This window comes from Nothobranchius furzeri, chromosome 6, assembly GCF_043380555.1.
Source record: "Nothobranchius furzeri strain GRZ-AD chromosome 6, NfurGRZ-RIMD1, whole genome shotgun sequence".
Lineage (NCBI taxonomy): Eukaryota > Metazoa > Chordata > Actinopteri > Cyprinodontiformes > Nothobranchiidae > Nothobranchius > Nothobranchius furzeri.
Genome location: NC_091746.1, coordinates 66,261,304 through 66,286,188, shown reverse-complemented (window position 1 = coordinate 66,286,188; position 24,885 = coordinate 66,261,304). Strand labels below are relative to the sequence as shown.

At 41.1% G+C, this 24,885-nt stretch overlaps 2 protein-coding genes across 2 annotated transcripts in view; one reads left to right on the top strand and one right to left on the bottom strand.

Annotated features, from left to right (window-relative positions):
- Positions 1-662, top strand: part of gas1b (growth arrest-specific 1b) — a 1,637-nt gene extending 975 nt beyond the window's left edge. Inside the window, exon 1 of the mRNA XM_015943193.3 lies at positions 1-662. This exon is cut by the window's left edge and continues 975 nt beyond it. Within this exon, the coding sequence (XP_015798679.3) occupies positions 1-472 (472 nt within the window). The 3' untranslated portion in view covers positions 473-662.
- An 8,569-nt stretch (positions 663-9,231) lies between these two features.
- On the bottom strand, positions 9,232-20,568 carry c9 (complement component 9). The gene is made up of 11 exons (XM_015943192.3): positions 20,421-20,568; positions 18,585-18,675; positions 18,304-18,454; positions 18,069-18,216; positions 14,990-15,128; positions 14,688-14,909; positions 11,834-12,074; positions 11,596-11,727; positions 11,213-11,388; positions 9,572-9,806; positions 9,232-9,481 (listed from the first exon to the last, which is right to left on the bottom strand). Exons 1-11 carry the CDS (start codon positions 20,495-20,497, stop codon positions 9,324-9,326), a joined length of 1,770 nt encoding a protein of 589 aa, XP_015798678.1. The 5' UTR covers positions 20,498-20,568; the 3' UTR covers positions 9,232-9,323.
- Between the last annotated feature and the right edge of the window lie 4,317 nt (positions 20,569-24,885).

Genomic DNA, 24,885 nt, shown 5'->3' with positions numbered 1-24,885 from the left:
GGTGTGCAGGAGCACCAAACTCGCCATCGAGCCGTGCCTGCCGCGGACCAGGACCACCATGGGCTGCACTGAGGCCCGGATTCAGTGCCAAATGGACATGGCTTGCAGCACAGCCATGAGGGCGTATTTGTTTCACTGTCGAAAACTTTTTGCAGGACAGAGGTGTTCTGATAGCTGCCGCAAAATCATAGCCAACATGCGCTCCTTACCCAAGGCGCAGCGGCTGGACACGTGCGTTTGCGACGGCCCAGAAAGAAACATCTGCGAGTTCATAAAGTTAAACATGAGCACGTTGTGCTCTGCTTCGGCTGATGCGCCCGCGGGTAGCGGATTCTCAGTCTCTGAGGGGGACACAGAGGATGATTATATGGAGGAGGATTATCAGTATCCGGAAAGTTCCAGCTGTTCCACATCTTCTCAGACTCTGCTGCTGAACACCTTCACCATTCTGACTTTTACCAGATTCACCTGAAGTTTGCTTTTGTCATTATTGCACTTACAGTTACAGATCTGAATGTAAATAACACAATTAATTAGAAATATTTGACTTGACTTCATAAAGATGAACTTTTACAGTGCTGTGCCTAAAAGAAATGTTTAAAAGTGCCTGACAAAATGTTTTGTCTTTCCCAAAACTCACCATTAAAGAAACAAACCAAAGAGTTTAAGCAATTTCAATGTTTTTATCCCCAGATTCAAAGACACCTGCCATATATTTGTTCAATTCTGATTGGTGCTCAAACAGGATAAAGAAAATGTTCATCTGTCAGGGGATTTGCAGGGTTATAAAAACATTAAATTGTTTCTGTAATCTGTCTGTTCTAAGTCTGCAGAAAGACATTCTGCTTAAAAGCACCAGTGGCTGAGTGGAGATGATTGTGTAGACCATGAACACAGACCTTTGAATGTTAATAAACATGATACTTTTAAAAGCTTCACAATAAGATTGTTTAACAGTAGAGCAGCCACAAGACTCACTGAACCGCCTTCAGCAGGCATTTTGACTGCTGCATTTAAAGGTTAATCACGTCACCTTGCAAGTTTATAATTCCAGATATTGATCTAATTAGCTAAATAATGTATTTTTTTCAACCAAAAATGACACCCAAATTTAGTTTCTGAGTCTTTCTAATGCTATCTCTACCATCAAATCGTCTTTTATGCCTCTGTGCTGTTTTTTTCCTTCCTTTATAATTTGGTTGTAAAAGACAAAAATAACACAATTACAAGGAAAAAAAAACCTGACCAGTTCTAGTGTTAAAGAAGAGACTGCACTCTAAAAAACCGAAACTTCTAATTTAACTCATTCGCTGCCAGCGTTTCTCACCGTTTTCACTGTTTTTTTAAGAGTCACAGAACGTTGCACGCTAGGATGATGTCGACGCCAAAACAACCAAAACAAAGCAAAGACTCACCTCTTACATCAGGAAGAATCCGCGAGTTTCGAGCTTTATCCTTTCTTTCGTTGTTGAATTGTGATCGGCAGAAGCTTTTCCAGTTCGCGCCTCACTTTTTTTCACAGCAGCCATCCCAAACGATCTCCTAACACATGGATTTTCTGCTTCCTGATCACGTGACGTGTAACGTATGCGGATGGAGATCGGCTTCAGAGCTGAGATGTTTGTTCTCACGGTGCGGGGGCTCGTTCCGATGCCCACACAGTAAAAACATGCAAATGACGACTTTAGTCGTCATTGGCAGTGAATGAGTTAATTAACCAAGTCATGTTCACTGGTTCCACTAAAGCCTAGTTTATCTGAGGGAGAGACGCACAATTATTGACAGAGACATTTTCCTTAAGAGTTCTCACATTGGGAGTGAATATAACGGCCTGTTTTTGAATAGTGCTTTCTTAGGGCTCTTTAACCCCCCAAGGCACTTTACAACATAATCAGTCATTCTTTGGGCAGCCCCCCATGCTGCATGTTAAATGTGCTGCATAAATAAAATATGGTATGGTATTCATCCTTTTAAACGCTGGTAGGGATGCACTGCGATAATGATAAATGACCCACACTTGTATAGCGCCTCTCAGAGTAAGGACTCCAAAGCGCTTTACACTACAGTGTATCATTCATCCATTCACACACTGATGGTGATGAGCTACAATGTAGCCACAGCTGCCCTGGGGCGCACTGACAGAGGCGAGGCTGCCGAGAACAGGCGCCACCGGTCCCTCCAACCACCACCAGCAGGCAAGGTAGGTTAAGTGTCTTGCCCGAGGACACAACAGCAGACTTCTCTAAACATCTTTTGTACGTTCTTGCTGTGTTTGTCTTCTAATTCCATTTTTGGTTCTTTTTTAAACACAGATAAGGTTTTTCTATACCTTGCTGACGGTTTCGTTTGCGGCTGTACGGTTGTGGGGTGGGTTCTACCGTTGTCTTTCAAATGATCTCCGCATGCTACTGGACAATGAATGTGACATACTCTTGTTTCACTCTGTTGCATCATCCCACCCACCAGGCATATAGAGTGCCCTGATTGGCCCACAAAAGCGGATAAAGCTCTGTGATTTGTTCACTAAGCAGATAGAGCACTATGATTGGCCCATCATTATGGACCAATCACAACTCTTTATGTGCTTGAAACTCCTCTAAAGAGCTGTGACTGGCCAGCCAGAATGTTGTTGGGGCTGCAGAAGTTCCAGTGGAGCGTTCCTAGACCAAACTTTGCAAAGCAAGAATTTGGTCTAGTTCACCAGGCTATCAAAGACCCAGTCACTGATGAAAATTTAAGACTATGTAAGGGTCATCATAATCTTTTTATCAGATATTTTTCTATCCGATATCATGAGCTCAATATTTTATGATTTATTTGGGTGTACAAATAGAATAGTTGGAGTTGGATCACTAAAGAAAAAATTTCAAATATAAGGCTCATCAATCATTTTTAACCCTTTGATGCATAGTGGTCACTACAGTGGACAGGTACTCAAAATGCTTATTTATTTGTTTTTGCTATTAAGCACAGCTGTTGAAGACTTTATTGCATTTGGACTTCAGTAAGCCATGCCAACATATTTCATGCTCAGAATGCACACTGTCCACTGAGGTGTACACGTAATAAATTGTTTGTAAATTATAAAATTTTACAAAAAATATTTGTTGAAATTTGTTTCATTCACACCTAAAGATGAATGGAAAAAATTGTTAAAAAATCATAGTTGAAGATTTCATAATTCATGCATCAGAGGGTTAAGTTGGGAAACCATCTTCTTCACATTTGTTACGGTCCCCCCCCCCCCCCCACACACACACAAAAAAAGCCCGCATCCCCTCCTTAACTTGCGATTAAGGGTTTTGAAAACCATTGGTTGCAGCTTTGCTTTTCTAGAGAGAGAAAGAAAACATTGGTTCTCCAGCCCATTGAGTGTGGAAAAAGTCGAGTGGCACCTCTTTTATGCAAAACACACAATGGGGCAGCAGCGCTATGTTGGGGCACTTCATTCACTGTGTTCCTCTGTCACCCTTCTCATGGAGTGGGGGAGCACGAGAAGACAGGAGAGGACAGAGGACTGATGTGGGAGAGTTCAGCTTTATTGACCCATCAAACTGCTTCTCTTCTGTTTCGGATAACACCATAACTATTACATTTCTACAGAATATTTGATAGTAGACGCACTTTATTGTATTTGACATAATTGCCAAAATCTAAAATGTATTGTAAGAAATAAAAAATGCGATTAACTCTGTAGAGACTTCTGAGTAAGGTCAAACCAACAGCTCTCCAACTACCCTCTAAGTATTATCGGTTTGCTGTTGAGCTGATAAAGAAGTTTATTTTTTAAACTAACTGTGGTAATCTTGTGAAAGAATCAGATTTCCTTTAATGGGGTGTAACAGTGAAAAACAATTTTTAATGATTATTTCTGATTATAATCGGTCACTCTTTTTTCATGCAGATTGAACATGAAAATAGTCTCCTAAACCTATCTCCTGCATTAGCTTCCGAAAGAACGTAGATAACAAATCACTAGGAATTGAAAATCCTGACTGCTCTGGTTGCTTGGCCGCACCCATCATGGCTCACGATGGGGAAGGCTGTTGTTTTAGCGTCCAGGGGAAAGTAGAAAACGTCTCAGCTAGCAGAAGCTAAATGTTAGCATTAGCAACTCAACCACATGGCAGAAGCTCCTCCAGGCTTGTGTTATTTGTGGAGATAAAACATCTATGCCACTGAGCAAACAGAGTTACCCCGGCTTTCCACAGGAGCCGTCAGCAGCACGTTACTGCAGCAGCACGTCATAGCTGCTGATAGGAACCGCTGTGGTCAACAGAACCTTTTCCACTGGAGCCGTCAGCGGCCGTCAGCAGCGCGAGTCGGCCGCGTCTCAGGAGCAGCATGTCGCGGCCTTTACGCGCCAGTTCTATTTTCTACGCACGACGCCTCTGAAACGGGTCAAGTTAGACATTTTTGGGGAAGGAAAGACAGGAAATCAGACGCGGAAATGGAGAGAGGCTCCTGAGATTTTCAGAATAAAAAACGTATTGCCTTCCGGTTGCTTTACTTTTAAAAAACGTTACTAACTGTGCGGCCCCGTGAGAAGTTATCACCTAGCTAGCAGTCTCCTTTGTTTTTCAGGTCCGTATTGGCGATTATAAAACGGACAGAACATAAAACACAAACCATGTTGTAGTTTTCTCCTGCTTGTTGTTGTGTTTACTGACGAAGTCACTTGTGTGACTTTGTGCTCTGTTGGTGACAGCTGCTCCCCTGCTGCTTCGCGTCTCGTGGGAAGGGCCAAGCAGCAGCTTACGCGAGCAAGACGTGCTGCTGCAGTAACGTGCTGCTGACGGCTCCCGTGGAAACCCGGGGTTAGCGGTAGAGTTGCATTGCTGTTATCTCTTCCGAGGCAAGATGTCCAAATATCAGGAAATAAGACTCCAAATCTTGCCGTGTTGTGCCACTCTGCTGCAGCAGAGTTGTCGGTGCTGATCCAGGCACTTCTGGGCATTTTTTGCCCCGAGTACAGCTTGTAAGGCATTCATTCCTACCAGGGACCACTGCAAATGTACTGGTTAGTGTTAAAAACACTAAAGCAGAAATTTATTTAACCTGAAAATTTGCTGCTGGGACCAAAACCAAATAAAGATATTTAATCATAACAAAAACATTTTGTGGCCCAGATTGGTTTTGTGTGGCCCACAAATAAGTGTCTATAATGGTGAAATTTGGTCTCATTTACAGTAAAATTTTTATGTTTAGATTTTTCCCAGGGCTCCCCTCTTCAATCACCATGTGGTATGCTGGAGCTACAATCAGGGATATGAAGAGGCTGCAGTGTGTTGTACGCTCTGCTGAGAAGGTAATTGGCTGAAAACTCCCCTCCATACAGGACCTGTACACCTCCAGGACATTGAGGCATGCAGGTCGGGTCACAGCTGACCCATGCCACCCTGGACAGTTTTATCGACCCGCCCCCATTTGGCAGGAGTCTCCAGTCCATTCAGACCAGAACCTCTTACCACAAGAAGTTTCTTTCCCTTTGCAGCTGCTTTGTTTCAGTCACATGACCCTGTTGTGTTTGCACCTGAACTGACCCGCTCTGACCAGTACCTACACTGACTTGTATAAAGTAGCTGCTTCACTAATTATTGTCTCCCTTTATTATTATCATTTCATTGTGTTTATTTCTTAATTCAAATTTTGCTTATCATTTATTTTTCTTGCACCAAGTAGCAATTTCCTAATGTGGTTTTCACACATGGCAATAAAACCCTTCTGGTTCTGATTCTGAAGTGGGTTGATAAACACCGCTACTCTTGTTGAAAACATTAAAATGGATGTAGGTTTCGGATGAGTGTCGAGGATCATTTCCTTGGAAAAACAGAAAAGCCAAGGAAAAATATCACAGCCTTGGCTCCATTAGTGTTGTGTTAGAGTTGACTTTGCTTTTTCTATGTGATCTCTGCCCAATAACCCTTATGTTCTGTAAAACAGAACACACATATCAATGTGAAAACACCACCATATTTACATGACTTAAAGGGAGTAAAAGCAGTTAAATCTCTTCTTACAGCACAGCTTTTTATAGCATGTCTTCACCTAGTCTGAGCACCATAAATAAGAGAATTCCCCATAAAATAATGTAGCAGTTTTATCACATTTTTGTGGTCTGTGCACTTTTACCTACAAACATTCTTGAGTGCTTGCCTTAACAAATTTGGACTGTCCGTATATACATCCATATGTGTTTTAACAAACGTGTTCACTTCCTAAATAAATACCAGAATCCTGTTAGCTAGCACCAGCAGAGGATTAAAGTGTTTTAACACAATTGAACAACTGTTCCGTTCTGATAAAAAAAAGGAGAATAAATAAACAAATTTAGCAAAAGCAAAGTGAGCTGAGCAAATCCCTGTGACCCAGGATAATTAGGGGATGAGGGGGTGGGTCTGAGGAAAGCAGGCTTTTTAGGGGTGGGTGAAGAAAATGGGGGAAGGGTTGATTTATGACAGAGAGTTCATGAGAGAAGGAGCGGTGGGATTTCAAGCTTCACTGAGTGATGTTGCAAAGAAGAAATATTTAATCAGCCAATCAGAAACAGCCCACACCCCTACGAAAGCATGGGTTTAAAAGGAATGACGGCAGGAACACAAAACAGAGCTGGCGAGCTGCATAACTTCATTTCCATGGTGCTGTGTGGAGTAATCCTCCATAGCAGGCCTTTAAAACGTCTGTGCCTCTGGTGACCCATGGGGACAATTCCAGCTGTGCCCAGGCACTTAGGAGTGGAAAAGGGGGGGATTTGCTCACTCTGCTTTTGTTAGACAGAAATAGCCCCTTGCCGATTGTCGACTGAAAGTATAGATGAGACAAATGGTTCGCTTTCTAAAAGCAAACTCTGAATTCATTTCCCAGCAACTGGAGCGCTCTCAGCTTAATGTTTGGCCTTAAGATGACATCATTTATTACATTAACTCCTCCTGTGTTCTTAGTCTTCATTAAATATTAAACACAAGATCTAAAGTAGGTCCGGTTCAGTATAATTACTGTTTAATGAAAGCAGGCATTTAATGGACTTTACTTTACTTAGGATACTCACTACTACTACTCATAACAATATTTATTAAACATGGAAATAAAAAAAAATACCCACATGAATCTGTTATGTACTGTAGCTCAGCCACAACAATGATTCCGGAACAAATGCTACAGTTTCCGTGATGTTCTTGAACACATCTGTGATGTTTTTCCACGTTTCCACATTTGAACATTTATAGTAAATGGAAAAAAAAGCAGCAGTCTATTTTGAAACAGTGGGTTCATTATTTTGTGCAAACGTTTCTGTTCAAGCAGGGAACAAAGAACAAAACAGTTTAGACTAAGATAAAGGCTGGAAGTCAAGTTTTGTTAGGAGTGAATGGGATCTCCCTGGAGTTCAATACGGTCCAAAACCTTTGCTCCATTATGGTGACATCCTAAAGGCCAGGGGCCATCACCCCATGCGGTTATTTCTCAAGTTTGCATTCACTCCCGTGTCACTGCACCACATACTCACACATGCACACATGTTAGGGCTTTCAGGCCACTTTATACAGTCAATGGCATCTGATGACTCACATTTATCGAGGATGCGTATAAAATATTTTTTAATCCTTAATATGATATTATTTTTGCCATTTCAAAAGTCTTTAATGTGTGATTGGATGTAAGCTCAATGAAATACATTTTAAATACTGAGCATTAGGCAGGCACCATCCCTTCACGTCTTTAAGTCTCATTTAAAGACTCATTTTTATTTGATTGCGTTTTAGCGCTTAGGGTTCTTTGAATTGCCCTGACATCATGGTTTTAATTCTTCTTCTTTTTAACAGATGCTTGATTTTATTTTGTCCACCATTTGTTTTTGATCGATTAGTCTTATTTTTGTTATCTCTCTTCATTTGTAATAGTGTTTGCTTGATATTTTATGATTTTATGTTTTTATCCTGCTTTTATGCCCATGTACTGGGAATGTTTTTCTTATGATGATGCTGTTCAGCACCTTGGGCTTCCGATAACGTTGTGGAAGGTGCTCTACAAATAAAATTTGATTGATTGATTGAAATATTGTTCTAGATTAAGCCAAACACACACACACACACACACACACACACACACACAAGTTGTATTGGTGCAATCCATATGCTTTTTATATTTGAACTGAGTTCAAACAACAGCAGTGCATGATGGTCTTATCCCTGTTTGAACTAGCCATTAGCATGTTGATGAAATCAGAATTTAACTCCATGACAGAACAGAGGAATTTAAAAAACTCTACAACAGAAAGTACTTCATCATCTACAGATTACTGAACTCACATACAGATTATTGAACAGAGGAGATTCTGATTCTTTTAAAGATAAAACACACACACACATATTTTATTTTTGTGTTTTGTTTACATTCGGCTCTAAACTACCTCTAGCTGATCCAGAGTTCACAGCTTTCAGCTCATCCACTTCACATTTGCACAAGCAGCTGAACTGTGTCCATCCTTTTGAAGATGAGTTATTTACCCATTAATTCTTCATTCATGGATTTTAAAGGCAACCAAAGTCTCAGAGACACCAGATATTGCTTTGGGATGTGATAAAAAATGCTCTTTTTCTCTTTAGCATGTGGTTTATTAGGCAGCACAATTATCTGAGGATGATACAATACCTGGAAAAACCTTCAATAAAATTCACACATTTGTCAATTTTAGTTTTATTTTGCTTTCCCAAGTCCCACAAATGAGCAATAAAACTATCAACAAACATGCTGCAAACTCCCCTCCATTCAAGATCTGTACACCTCTAGGACATTGAGGCGTGCAGGTCGGATAATAGCTGACTCGTCTCACCCTGGACACAGTCTCTTCGACTCGCTCCCATCTGTCAGAAGGCTCAGATCCATTCGGACCAGAACCTCTCGCCACAAAAACAGTTTCTTCCCCTCTGCAGTTGGACTTTTGAATGAACATCCTAGGGCAGCCCACTCAAGTTGATTGGTCCCAGTCACGTGACCCGATGCTGTGCTTGAACCATTCAAAAAACACTCAGATTAATACCTACACGGAGTAGATAGCTGCTTCTCTAACTCTTGCCACTTTTTACATTAATAATTTTATCATGAGTGTTTTATTAGTTCTTATATTTGCTTATCTCTTAATTAATTTTTTTCTATCTTACCTTCTGCACCAAAATACCGCAGCAATTTCCTAATGTTGTGACTTGGCACACATATGGCAATAAAAACTTCTGATTCTGATACTGCTGTTTTTTTATTTTTGTACATTCAACAGAGTGATTACCCACAAAGAACCATGCTTGCTAGATAGTTGTTTTCTTGCTTTATTAGCAGTATCCTTCGCTGGTTGTGTCTCCTCTGCAGGAAGCATCAGTGAGTCCGTCCATGTTGCACCTGCGAGACCTCGTACGTTTCCCTCCACTACAAGAGGACCAGGCTGACCAGCAGGACCAGTTACCCACCTGAATAACAGCAGGTCTGCTTGCTGCAAAACATTATTCAAAGATGAATAATAAAAAAAAGAAAAACACAGTAAAAAAGATCTGCTGGGAAGCTTTTTGCTTTCAAATCTCACCTGGACTTTTGGCTTTGTCACTCTTAAAGTTCTGGCAGGCTTGACCTTCAAACAGGTTAGGGCACATACAAATGCATTTCCCATCCAGCAGGGCCAACGTGCCTCCATTCTGACAGGGCTTGCACTTGCACTTGTTATACTCAGCCACATATTCTTCAATGGCCCTCTTAAGGTTTGATATCCTGGTGTTCGCACTTGGAAGATCTAGTGGCACCAACATGTAGATGGGCTCGGGCTGTAAAAAACAGGATACACACTTTGAAAGTGTGTTTGGGTTGTCTAAAGTCTTAAACAATGAACTTGATAATCCTATGTTCTTGAAAAACTTCATCAACATGATAAACAAAAGAGAATTGCTGAAATACTATGCCATGCCAATAGAGGGCGATAAAGCTGCACTAGCAAATCTGCAAAACAAGCTAGCTTTTAAACACAAACACTGTCCCAGAACTCTCTCTCCTCCTGCTGGCTAGCATCCCCAGTCCATGTCCGCTGAATACCCAAACCCAGATTGCCTGAGTAAATGAGAGAGTGCTATTTTCTACATCCAAAAGACTTTTTGTTGTCCGCGACTTCAAATGTTTTTTTTTGGGGGGGAATCTAGTCCGTCCGAAAGTTCAAGTGGTAGCAGCTTTCTCCTGCTTTGACATTACTGACCAGTGGTGTTCTGTTGCAAAATGCACATGCAAAATGAGTGGAGGACCCAGGTAAATGTGGTTCAGTGGGACAGACAACTGGACAGTCCAATCGTTGCTTTCTGTCTGAGCTGTTTTATTAGCGGAGGTTTTTAGGCAAATGTGAAGAAAGCACTTAATCGCTTGTTTTTGTTTTTTCTGTTTTATCTCCAATGAACGTGGAAACACTCACACTATGCTGGACCATACTGTATTGACCCACTCTGTCCACCACCAGAAGCAGAAGTTCAGTCACAACCCAGAGTTGACATTTCCACCCATTTTTAGCTGAAGACATTTTAGTACAGCTACACAACGAGTCTTTAAGTCTGTGAAGGTTCTCAGTCATCCAGGTCATTGTAGTCTAATGAGCTTTGAAAGAAAAGCGTCTGGACACATTTTGGACAGAGAGGACAGATGGTTTGAAAGAGGAGTAAAGGAAGCCATTTATGTCCACTGTGAGCAACCATCTTTGAACAGAGGCGGTGGTTTACGACACCAACTGTCTGCCATCTATAATCCAGTTTTGAGATCCCTTCCCAGATGCCTCAACGCCCACGCATATCCTGGGCCATCTGACCTCAAGAATTCACATGATAGGGTGGGGCCAGGTTTCACAATGAGCTCACCCGAAACTCTGGCTGAATAGGACCCACACCCACCCTCACACCTTGGCTCATGTGTTTATGTAGAAGATCATCAGGGGGTCTTTTGTTCCCTCTTCGGGGGGAAACTCCCACTGGGTTTAAATCTGGGATTCTCCACCATTTGACCTTAGAACTGAAGAAGCCTCTCGGATGAGAGGTGAAACGTCTTCAAGCAACTCAAAGAAGTCCAGACGCTTTTCTTTCAAAGCTCATTAGACAACGAGTCTTTAAATTTATCAACCACGTTAACACAATTAGAATGCTAAGGGACACGATGATTGGTGTGTTGGAGGAAAGCACTCAGAGTTTATTGTTTCTACCTCACTGTAAAGCAGCGCAGGTTCCTCGGTGATGGAATGCGCCCAATCCTGATAAGTTTTAAGGGACATGGTCCCCTCCGTGTTCAGCTGAGTCTTCATAGCGCTAGCAGCTAAAAGAGTTCCACCTCTCACTGAGGTCATCACTTTGTCCACCATTGCCTTTCCATCAGAAATCTCTGTGGAGCCAAAAAGAACAAAATTTAGCCTTTCTTCAAGGCTGACACGGTATGTCATTTCTATTTTGAAGCACAATGTAATAATTAGGCCTCAAACTTTTGTCTTTCTATTAATCTTTGAACTCAATCAACACATTTGAAATGTTTTTTCTTAAATAAGTGAAGGTTTAGAAATCAGTGCGATGAGTAAAAATGGAGACAAGATACCTGTATCTTTGGGATTAAATTTGTCGCAGTATTTAGGTTTTACATGTGCTTCAGCATTTGCTGCATCCGGAACACCAACATTCACAGAGATCCCTACTTTGACACAATTTTGAAGGCTTCTCTCGGTAATATCTGCAAGAAAGAAGAAGAGAATGCAAGCTTATTAACAAGTCATTCATCACAGAATGTGAAAGATCAATTCAACCTTTGGCTTAAACTTGGTAGCTGCAGTACGTACTTTTTTGTTTGATGGTGTCCTGGTTAAGAACATAGATCAACTCATATTGGCCACCGGACTTCCCATTTTTGGTGTAGTGCGTTCCGTAGTCCTCCAGGAAGGCAAAATAAATACCCTTCTCATAATCGAGAGGCAAAGACTTGACGTGAAGGAGGAATTCCTCAGCAACTTTGAGTTCACGGGAACGCATCCTGTAGGTACTCATCTGCACTTTGCCCTTCACCTTCATAAAGCTCTTGTTCTAAAATGAGAAGCAGGAGAAAGACCTGTGTAAGTGTAGAAATTGTAACCCTTCCAGGACACATTTTTACACTAAAGGTGGTTTTACTCCTTTTATTTATTTTTTTTACTTTGGTCAGAATCAGTTGATGTAAAGGTTAGCTTGGAGCTTTGTCCTGTGGCTAGATTTATTTTCACACAGATAACTGCAAATTTGTCACTCATGGGCCATTCCCATCTGTACCGGGTCGGCCCGGGCCGGGTAGCCCCAGTCGGCCCCAGCTTGGCCCAGTTGATTCCACGCATCCTTGTCTTAAGCCCATGTGGGCTGATTCTACCCACCAATCAGAGGCTTGCTCTAATGGAAGGTGTGAATTTGCTGTCAGCAGTGGGTGTGTCGGCCCTGGTCGGCCTGAAGCAGACCCCCTTGAGAAGAGGGCTGAGAATGAGCCTTGGTTGGCCCAGAAAAATACCAGGCCACCCAGATATGTAAACAACCTACGCTACCCGGCCCGGGCCGACCCGGTACAGATGGGAATGGCCCATTAGACTGTCAGAGTGTGGGACTACAAGAATTCACACTAAACAAAATTATAAACGCAACTCTTGCTTTGTCCCCAGTGGGCATGAGCTAAACTTATTCCATGCCAACAAAAGCCTTCTCGCTCAACTTTTTCACAAAACTGTCTAAATCTGAATTGGTAAGTGCTTCTCTCATGCCGAGACTGTCAGGTACTGCTCAGCGAGACATGTCTTCCTCGCATGGCCTGTGGAATGCTGGTCCACCCCTCTTGAAAAGTTGCTGGGTATTAGCAGGACCTGGAAACATTTTGCTTTAGACGTTCATCCAGAGCATCCCAAAAATGCTCAATGGGTGACGTCTCAGGTGAGATGCTGAGCATTCAGGAGCTGGGATGTGAACTTGGAAGTGTGCTCACATCCCGGTGATGGATAAATGGCACAACAATGAGCCTCAATATCTCGTCGCTATGTCTTTGTGCATTTTAACCGCGATCAATGAAATGCATCTGTGTTCATTGTCCATGACACATGCATGCCTGTTCCACAACGCGTCCACCACCATGGACCACCATTCGTATCGCTGACATCAGCAAACCACTCATCCAAACCCATTTTTTGCCTTCTACCCAGAATTTATCCATGAAGGAAAGACCTCTCCAAAGAGCTAGGCGCCATCAGATTTAAGCATTTGACCACTCACTCAATTATGATGACAAAGTGCAGTCAGGTTACGTTTATATGGCAGACAAGCATGAAGATGAGATCCCCTGAGACGGTTTCTGACAGTTTGTACAGAATTTCTTTGGTTATGCAAACTTGTTGCCGCGGTTGCTCAGGTGGCTGGTCTCGGACGATCTTGGAGGTGAAAATGCTGGATGTGGAGGTCCTGGACTGGTGTGGTTATACTTGGTCTTCAGTTGTGAGGCAGATTGGATGTGTTCAAACCAATGCAATTCAGTTTTATAATTCACAACAAGAGTCACCTCAACGCACTTTACAAAGCAAACCTTCCAACTGAACCAACTTATGATAAATGACCCGCACTTGTATAGCGCCTCTCAGAGTCAGAGGACTCCTGTGCTTTACACCACAGGCTGCTGAGCACATGCACCACTTGTCCCTTTGACCACAACCAGCTGGCAGGGAGGGTTAAGTGTCTTGCCCAAGGACACAACAGCAAAATACTTTGGCAGGAGCCAGGATTGAATCTGCAACCTTCCAATTACTTTACCTCTTGAGCTACTGCTGCACTACCTTATCAGTTCATGATGTTCAGTTCACAATTCCAACTAATTCAGAGTTTTCCATCTAAGGAAACCCATTACATTGCATCAAGTCACTGTTTTGTGTCATTGTCTTTACTGCAACCCCCATGCTAAGCAATCATGTGGCGACAGTGGAGAGGAAAACTCCCATTTAACAGAAAGAAATGTCCAACAGAACCTGGCCCAGTATGAGCAGACGTCCACCACAACTCACTGGGGATTTGAGAAGACCGAGAAGAAACACTCAATAATAATAATAATAATAATAATAATAATAATAATAATAATAATAATAATAATATATAAAATAATAACAACAACTAATAATAAGTAAACTAGTAGTACTTTCAGTGTTAAAGAAAGTAAAAAATATTGCCTAATTCTCTGAACATCTTTGGAGACATCTTATGATAGAGAGCAGAACATAGACAGCAGCTCTGGTAGGCATCATGCCAATTGCACTGTATGCTCTCTCAGTACTAGTGACATTTGTAGCATTGCACTGTGTGATCAAACTGCACATTTTCTTTAATGTGGCCGTTTATCGGAGCGAGCCTAACCCACACCTGTGCAATAATCAGGCTGTCTAATCAGCATGTTGATGGGCCACACCTGTGAGGGGGATGGATCATCTCAGGAAGAGAGAGGCACTGACTATCCCCAATTTAGACACGTTTGTAAACTAAATCTGGAAGAACAAGGCCTTTTAGAAGAAGTCTTAGATCTTTACGTTAGGCTCAGGTCCAGCAGGAGCAAACAAAAAAGCGTTGCATGCATAGTTTAATAATAATAATTTAATAAGTGTATGACCACCTTATGAACTGTGTTGAGCATTTACAAATGTTCACCTTAATAGTTGTGTACTCTTCAACTTTCTTAATCATATTTGTCCTTGAATATTCAGCCCCCACTTCACCACCCACAGACATATTGGACATGGACTGCTCACTCGGAGAGAGTTTGAAGGAAAGTCCAGCATCAATTGAAAAAGTGGATTCTTGTAGAATCTCCTTTAGGAGGGTGTGTGTGTTCTCATAGATTTCTTTGGAGACTGTTTCCTCCACCAGAGTCTGAAATGACAGAAAGTCTTCAGTTGGAGGTTCAACATGATTGAAAAATGATTTTTGTGTGTGTGTGTGTGTGATCTAACCTCATAATTGAGCACACCAATATTCCAGGGAAGCCTGTCATACTTCCCAGTGTTTGGATTTCTCACTTTATCACATCTCCCGTTGAAGTAATCATTGAAGAAGGGGTTCATTCGAGGAGCCGCACCCAAGATGTTGATTCTGGTGTACAGATATAACAGCAGCTTCAATGTACATATGTATGTAATGTGTCTTCTATTGTGCAAAGAAATCAAAGAGGTTCCTGAGGTCCATTACTATCAGTTTACATACACCAATATGTACTGATGTAAAATGAAATGAGATTTTTTTACCACAGAAATTGGCAATTCTGATCAAACACTGTCTCAAACACAAACACACTTCATACTTTCAATTCTTGCTGCTGCATCTTGACCAGGTCGTCAAAAATGAAAACTAGTCGTCAATCGGTTCATCCAGTTAAACAAGAATGACATAAATAAATAAAACTACTGATAGCTGGCTTGAAATGTAATTTCCACCAACGCTTACCATGGAATTCTATATAAATGACCATGTGATGCAAAATTCAAACTAATAAATATAAAAAAGAAAGATTAATGGGAACTCAGATTTCCTTTTTGTGATTTGGTTTGTATCAAGATGGCCGTTTAAACAGGACCTGCAATGACATCTGGTCAAACAAGTCACTGATGCTGCGGTTTCATTGAGAGGTTCTTGACGGGTCGGAGTGGGTCAGGATGCTGTTTTGTCTGTTTTTGTTGTGGGACGTGAGAAGATGCCAACAAGTAGTTGCAAGATTTGGTCAGCTTGATGCAACATTGTGCACTTTGCCCCCTTCCTGATTTCTTATTCTTTTGCATGTTTGTCACACAAAATGTTTAGGGAGAGAACAAAATCCAAACCTGCATTGCCCTGTGTGAAAAAGTAATTGCCCCCGTTGTTAAAAAATGACCCAACTGTGGTGTTTCACACCTGAGTTCAGCTTCTGTAGCCACCCCCAAGCCTGATTAATGCCACACCTGTTTCAATCAAGAAATCACTTAAATATGAGCTGCCTGACACAGGGAAGTAGACCAAAAGCACCTCAAAAGCTAGACATCATGCCAAGATCCAAAGAAATTCAAGAGCAAATGAGAACTGAGATCTATCAGTCTGGTAAAGGTTATAAAGCCATTTCTAAAGCATTGGGACTCCAGCGAACCACAGTGAGAGCCATTATCCACAAATGGCAACAACATGGAAAAGTGGTGAACCTTCCCAGGAGTGGGAGGCCGACCAAAATTACCCCAAGAGCACAGAGACAACTCATCCGAGAGGTCACAAAAGACCCCAGGACAACTTCTAAAGAACTGCAGGCCTCACTTGCCTCAGTTAAGGTCAGTGTTCACGACTCCACCATAAGAAAGAGACTGGACAAAAATGGCTTGCATGGCAGATTTCCAAGACTCAAACCAAAAGAACATTAGGGCTCGTCTCAACTTTGCTAAGAAACATCTCAATGATTGCCAAGACATTTGGGAAAGTATCTTGTGGACTGATGAGACAAAAGTTGAACTTTTTGGAAGGCAAACGTCCCGTTACATCTGGCGTAGAAGTAACAGCATTTCAGACAAAGAACATCATACCAACAGTAAAATATGGTGGCGGTAGTGTGATGGTCTGGGGTTGTTTTGCTGCTTCAGGAACTGGAAGGCTTGCTGTGATAAATGGAACCATGAATTCTACCGTCTACCAAAACATCCTGAAGGAGAATGTCCGGCCATCTGTTCGTCAACTAAAGCTGAAGCGACCTTGGGTGCTGCAGCAGGACAATGACCCAAAACACACCAGCAAATCCACCTCTGAATGGCTGAAGAACAACTAAATGAAGACTTTGGAGTGGCCTAGTCAAAGTCCTGACCTGAATCCTACTGAGATGCTATGGCATGACCTTAAAAAGGCGGTTCACGCTAGAAAACCCTCAAATAAAGCTGAATTACAACAATTCTGCAAAGATGAGTGGGCCAAAATCCCTCCAGAGCGCTGTAAAAGACTCGTAGCAAGTTATCGCAAACGCTTGATTGCAGTTATTGCTGCTAAGGGAGGCCCAACCAGTTATTAGGTTCAGGGGCAATTCCTTTTTCACACAGGGCAATGTAGGTTTGGATTTTGTTCTCTCCCTAAATAATAAAAACCATCATTTCAAAACTGCATTTTGTGTTTACTTGTGTTATCTTTGACTAATGGTTAAATGTGTTTGATCAGAAACATTTTGTGTGACAAACATGCAAAGAATAAGAAATAGGAATGGGGCAAATAGTTTTTCACACCACTGTATGTGAGAGTCCACATGACAATCAAAATGCTTTCCTGAAATCTCAGACCCATACCAGACTATACTGTCCCACAACAACCTGCTCTGACCAGTCCCAGAACCCTCGATGCAGCAGATGCTTAATACTCCAAACTGAGGTCATTCAGATAAAAGCTGTCCACAACACTTGCCAGGCGTTAGCTTTTATTTTATTGGTGCCGCAAGTAGGGCGCCACAACATATCGTTATTGCGAAATCAGCATACACGATATGCATATTGCAAAGAACAATTAAATATCGCAATGAATGGTCAGCTCAAATGTTTGCTAAACATAATGCATTCTGTCAATCAAGCGGAGGCATTGTTTTTTTAACAAATCAAATAGAGCTCTTCACCCATTTGGCCAATTGGGTGGGTTCTCATAGGTTAGATGCCCGCCCCCGAGGCAGATGGCTCTTCATTTTGATGGTTAGCAAACACGTGAGTTAGCTTTGTTTTGCTCTTTATGCTTCCCAGGATCCACCGATTGCCTTTTCTTTTACATTTTCTTTTTCCCTTTCCCTTGTCCTTTTTCTCATTTTTATGATATTTTTATTTCTTTGTTTTTGATAATTCTTGTTCCTGAGTTAAGTTTTTATTTATTGCAAGTAATATCGTCATGGCAATATTAATCATTGTCATCGAATATCGCAGGTTTTCCTAATATCGTGCAGCCCTAGTAGCAAGTAAAATGTTCCAATCTGCACCTTGAGAAAAAAAAACTGGTTTTCCCCAATTTTCTCTTCATTGATTCCATGTGAACTTTGTCTTTGACCGCTCTCACCCATATCCTGCTGTCCGGCCTTGCTCATTGTTCTCAAGTAGAAGATTGCCGCAAGGTCTACGCACAGGGTCACAGTCCTCATCTGACCCGTCTTCACAGTCATAGTCCCCATTGCACTCTAATCGCGCTTTGATGCATGTTTTCAATTCTGTACAAAGATTAAAAAATGATACCAAGGAGGTCCAGAAAACTGCATGATAGAAGGTTGACTGGTGGGTAAAAGAGGCTGCAGTACCTGTACCACACTGGAACTCTGAGTCTGAGCAAAGACTCGGCGTTGGCTGCAAACACAGATCTGAAGTTTGGCAGAACTCCCTTTCACCTATCGATCCAGCGCAGGCTTCACCCCCAAACTGGCCAAAGATCTCTATACCCCGAGAACGCCTCTGAGGATTTTAAACAACAAAAAGTTTTGTCAACACTGAATTTGAAGATCCATGTGATAAAATCATCTCAGAATGTGGATAGACTAAAGAAAAAAACAAAAGATGGATACAGTTTCTGTCTCTGATTTACCCTGGTGTTTGTGCAGGGATCACAGGAAGTCCACCCTGACCAGCGGCTCCATACACAATCTATAGGTGATGGGTCAGGAAGTTGTAGTAACCTGAAAAAACACAAACAACTAAATAAATGTTCTTTGATCATGTTAAGATGGTGCAAGAGGAAGAATAAACAAAAAATAAGTTATGTTAGCTAGATAGCAATTAATGACATTTGAAGAGTAAGTGACTGGAAAATAAGTTCAATTACAATGAAATGTGGAAACTGAAAACACATTAAGAAACAAAGAACAACAGGATGTGTCATGCAATCGCGCTCACGTGTGTGTGTGTGTGTGTGTGTGTGTGTGTGTGTGTGTGTGTGTGTGCAAACAGAATGAAAGCTAAAACGTTCAAAGTTCAAATGGCCAACTGTTGACTTTTTGAGTAAAACATTGAATATTTGCACAATTTCTACACATTTTCTTTATCATTTCATTTGACTAGAACTAATACCAAATATTTTATTTTGTGTATTTGTTGTTTTTTTCCCTCATTTTGAGTCGTTCACAATGTTAGATTTAGAGAACACACTAATCCGTTATTTATATATTCAAAAATACTGAAATTTAAAGATTTACTTCAACTATATACAGCGACGTTCATGTTTAAAGTGCATAGGAAATTATTACCAAACAAATTATTAATGCTATTTATAAAACCAGATAACGTATATAATTTCAGAAACAAACTTAACTTTAGGCATGCATATTTTAGAACAACATTAAAGTCATTTTGTATTTCTGTTACGGGTGTAGAAGTTTAGAATAAGCTAAGTGGGGATCTAAAGCAAAGTCCCTCATTGCATAAGTTTAAAGAGAAGTATAAAAAAATTATACTAATTATTTACATGAAGGAGAAGGAAAAGTTGTAAGGGTGTTGCATTTGATTGTAATTGTCTATTGTTGTGAATATTGGAAAGGGGGGGGGGCATGAAAAAAATGTAAATTTTGTTTGTGTGATTGAGGATAAAACATGTTATAAGAAAATGGCTATGACATTCAGTGTAGGGAAAATATTTTTTTTGTTTTATCTGTCTCGAAATTTTGGGGGGGGGGGGGGGGGGGATTATATAAGCTACCAGAGCTTCTTTCACTTCCTATTGAACATATATATATATATATATATATATATATATATATATATATATATATATATATATGCATATGTATGGGTTTCTTTTTGAATACTTTAATTTGTCTATTGATTTACATGTTCAGTAAAGAAAGAAATGGAAAAAAAAACCTACAAACCTCAGTGTATCACACTATTACACCAATTAGGAATGGATTGCATTAGTTTTGATGGAGTTTTTTTATTCAAAGGCTCTTCTGTTTAACCCTCTCAGGCTCAAAATAAGTTCTGATAAAAGGACGAACAACTAAGTCCTTCAGGGGTACTTCTGAGTTAATAAAATGCTCATGAAATACGTATGTGGAGTAACCAGGTAGGTAGGTTTTAACTGTTGCAAATCTGCAACGCCTGCCTCCAGAGGGTTAAAAACAAAACTTTGAGTCTATTGATTTCTTACAGAAAATGTAAAATATGTTAAATCCAATAATTCACAATAAAATGATTTTGAGCAGAAATACCAACATTATCAAAGTTCAAAATAAATATCTCAGCAAATTGAAATAAAAATACTTAAATATACAATAATGTTGTAAATACCACTATTTAGCTTAATTAATTTAATGTTATTAATAGAATACATAATATTAGCCTAAAGCCACGATGAAGTAAATTAAGAATATTATTACTGTGACTCTAGCATCCATCATTTTCACAAGAAACAGTAAATTATACGTACAGAAGTCCATCAAAAGCTGTCAGAGACAGGCACAGGGCACAGATGCTCAGCTGTACTGTGATGTCGGTCCTCATCATGAAGCTGTTTGGAACCACAAGCAACTGTGATTTATTCTTTTAAACTACTTTTTGTTAATCATTACTATTCCCAGCAAAACTGCCCTCCTGATGTTGTCACAGTGCATATTTTTTCCACACTATTGATTTGCTACTGAGAAATCCCCAAAACAGAGTTTGGACTGCTTGTTTAAAAAACTGCAAACCAAACGCAATATTTTTTTTGGTCCTCATAGCCTCAAAAGCATCAAAAATTAAATATGACTTTACATAAAAGGTCATTTTTCTCGTGTTGTTTGTGTTTTGCATTCCTCTGATTACTCGTGAGACTATAAAATTCTGTCATCTGATTGTCTCAAACAGTCAAATCAAGGACTAAGTTTACAAATTAGCCTCTGGTTAGAAAACATCTGTGCAAAACAACGGCTGCTTTGCCCTCACATTTAACATTGTGTTTTGAACTGTCCTTGATACACCCAAGCTAAACTAAATGTGTAACAGCACTTTTGTTTGTCCAATAGAATAGTATAGAGTAGAATAGAATAGAATAGAAACGATTATACTTTATTAATCCCACAGTGGGGGAATTCACTCGTTACAGCAGCACATACAAATACACAAGGAAGAAGAAAAACAATAACAAGATTACACACGAAGGCAGTAAGCTATTATTGTAGCTTTCAACCATTCAAAACAACAAAAAAGGGAATTTGTGTTTTCAGAACTATGCAGCATACTGTAAAGGACACAGACATAATGTTCATCAGGCATTGCACTAGTATTTAATAAATACTGAGTATTGCATTGATGTTATTGTGCACCAGCATAATGCCAGTACCAGTCAAACTGAGGAGTTATACACTCTAAAACCTGAGTCATGCTTCTCCGTCAGCTCCAAAAGGGACAGACACGCATGCACACGCGGAGATGTTTTGCTCTCCTGCTTCTCCGTCTCCTGGGGAGTGTTGCAAAGCAATTCCCTGCCAGGACAACAGAGGGCGTAGCGCTGTTCTGTGGTATCCTGTCATGTATCAGTCCAAGATAGTGTGTTTAGATTGTGTTTTTGTACATAAGAGACTTTTTAACACGGACAAATTTGTCTCTCATTCTCCTCCACCTCTTCATGCGCTCGCCACCTCTAAACCCACGTTTCCTATCATTTCCATCCACAAATAAAACTACCGCCGAATATATTTATTCACGGGGGAATAAAACGTTCATATTTTAGAGTTTTTTCGCGAAGCATTCTTCAAGCTTCTCAGTGTCTGCCGCTAGTTATCCTCAGTTGTCTTTTTGTTATTGAGGGTGCAATGGCGGCGGTGTAGAGGACAGCGGTGCCCTGACCAATCACAAGCTTGTGTTCTCCCTCTTGACAGACGGATGTTTAGAAAAGAGAGCTCGACTCCGTCCGTCCTTGCGAAGCTCTCCAGCAGGCCCGCAAGGACGGATAATGGAGTTGCGTGTCTCCGCACTGACACAGACCCAGAAGCATGACTCAGGCTTTACTGCAGAGGGGATGTATGACCTATGGTAGCGTTCTGTTCTACATCTGGGTTGTCTCGGTCTGCCTCTGAAGGAGCTGTCCATGGTCTCTACAGTGGGATGCAGTGGGTGGAAGGGATTATCAGAATTAACAGAAAACTTCCTTTGTCTTTTTTGATTTTCATTGTCTCTAGAATTGGTTTCATCATTATCCAAATCCATTTCATTCATAAAACACGATTCAGCAAACACAGATGATTGTGGCGCTCTTCCTCGCGCTATTTTACGCACTGCTGCGCTTTAATTTGCCGCAAAGCACGAGAATTGACACAGTCACTTTTTTGTTTTCCAGACATCAGCACATGAATGAACAGTTTAATGAGTGGAAGCCATCAATATCCTTAGCAGTTCTTATGCAGGCAATCAGCTCCTGTCAGGCCGCAGCGGCCGCAGCGCAAAACTCCACTTCAGCGTCTTTAACCCAAAGGATGACTGCACTCACCGGAGATGTCTTGAATGTTTTGCTTGTGCCTCAAACCTTTTAGATTGCTTTGATGTGGAGTCCCAACAAAAGATCGATATGTGATGGCGTCTCAATCCAACCTCCAGGTAAACAGCGCCGCGGGCGTGGCACCTGCCAAACTTTTCCTGATGAGCTCCAGAAGATGCGACTTCCTCCAATTCCAGACAGGTCCAGGTTTTTACTTGTTGTAGTGACTATCAAGTCCCACTTTTAGTCACCCTCGGGTGCGGGTGGAGGCAATGACTCGCTTCAACAATATTGTCCAGGCAGAAAGCGGGTTTGGGTTTATTGTCCCATTTATTGAATATGTTGACGATCACAAGCTGGGTCCAGAATGGCTATTTCTTGTCCAGGTTTATGTAAATGATGAAAGTTATAACGGCAAATTAGATGTGGCATATGAAACCAAACGAAGCGGTAAAAACCGTGTGACCTCCCGTCACCCACAAAACGCCAGTGCACTGCCACCTCAACACCTTTATAGGCTCCACAGTGCCACCAGTGGTCAAAGGAAATACAAACCATAGTGCAATAAACTGAAATGTACATAAAACATTATCAAAATAAACTTAGATCATAATATAATCTAAACCAAAACAATATTTGCTCCTACAGGTCATCTTCACGACCATTCTCCTGTCACACGTCTCCTCAGTTGAATCCAGAGGGGCAGCTGTGAACCGAGCTAGCTTCTTTAACTAGCTTGTTCAGTCACTTCTTTTCTCGGTCAGAGCTGCCTGCACCCCAACAGACCACAGCGGAGTGGATAGCTGAGCCAACCACAGAGTGATGAAAAGATTTTACCAGCTGGGAATTAACTTCGAATGACCTCAGCCTCCTCAGGAGGTGGAGGCGGCATTGGCCCTTCTTATAGTATCTGTGTTGTTGGACCAGTTCAGTTTATTGTTGAGGTGAACACCCAGGTACTTAAAGGTATCCACCACCTCAATGTCTGCTCCCTGGATGTTTACTGGTGTTCAAGTGAAGGTGGTTCCGCTCACATCAGTCCACAAAGTCCATGATGACTGACCTCCTGGTCATTCTCCTCAGACACACAGCCAACAATGGCTGAGTCATCAGACAACTTCTGGAGGTGACAGCTGCTGGTGTTGCAGGTAAAGTCTGAGGTGTGGAAGGTAAAGAGAAATGGTGAGAGCATGCTTGTCCACTCCTGCTCCCCTCATCTTCTGCTGTAACAAAGACAGCTGGATGGTGTTGAAGGCACTTGAGGAATCAATGAACATGACTCTCATAGTGCCTTTTTGCATCTTAAGGTAAGTCAGCATCTGGTGCTGCAGATAAATTTGGGCGTCCGCCACCCCTGTGTTTGGTTTACATTCAAATTACAGTGGGTCTGTCTTTGGGTTCACCACAGAGCCTAGAGGACGAGTCTCTCCATGACCTTCATCAGATGGGAGGTCAAGGCCGCTGGTTTGTAGTGGTCTGATTCTTGGGGATGTGATGTTTGGTTAACTGGAACCACACAGGAGGTCTTCCACAGGATGAGGATCTTCTCCAACTGAAGGATCGGGTTGAACATGCGTGTGACCACTTCACAAAACTGAGCAGTCCAGGGCTGATTCTGTCAGGTCCTGCAGCTTTCCTGCTTTTAAGCTTCCTCAGTTCCCTCCTCACTTGGTCAGGTGTAGCTGAGAGGGTGGTGCTGAGGAGGCTTGGTGGTGGGGGGAGAAGCTGTGGAATGATGTGAATTTTGGGGGTAGCGAGAGATTGGCTGACTCATGGGCAGTGTTGGGAACGTTACTTTAAAAAAGTAATTAGTTATAGTTACTGATTACTTTGTCAAAAAAGTAACTCAGTTACTAACTGAGTTACAAGATCATAAAAGTAACTAATTACCAACAAAAGTAACTACTTAGTTACTTTTTTCATTAAAGAATGCAAGAATTACTACAATAGTAAAATATAAATGAGTAATGACTGAACATAATAAAATGTATGTCCAAATGTTTTATATAAACCTGAATAATTTAAACAAATAAGCACTTAACAGGAGGAACTACTAATAGGAACATTACACTAATCTAGACTATTAAAAGGTCACTGTGTGATATTTAACAAAAACCCAATCAGCTAAAATTTAAAATTGCAAATAGAAACACCTGTAAAGGTTCCCGAGCCTTTAAATGGTATCTCAGTCTAGTTAAATTACAGAAATAAATGTAATTTTGCACAGTATTCTAATTTTTCCAGCTTCACATAATTGTGTGTTTTTAGCAGCATTTCTGTTGCTGCTAATCTAGTAACGGTTAAATAAATAAATAAAATCCTTTAAAATGACACTAGAAGAGGCACAAATCTGATGGAGGACTTACATTTACTAACTTGGGTCAGACCCAACCACAGAAGAGCTGAAGCTGGGTGGTAAACACACACACAGTGTCTG

Coding starts and splice junctions, on each gene's coding strand:
- c9 (XM_015943192.3), bottom strand. CDS start 20,497: ATGATGAGGACCGACATCACAGTACAGCTGAGCATCTGTGCCCTGTGC. Junction 18,676..20,420: donor ACAGCTTTTGATGGACTTCT/GTACGTATAATT, acceptor GTGTTTTTTCAG/GTTACTACAACTTCCTGACC. Junction 15,129..18,068: donor GGCCGGACAGCAGGATATGG/GTGAGAGCGGTC, acceptor TCTGTACACCAG/AATCAACATCTTGGGTGCGG.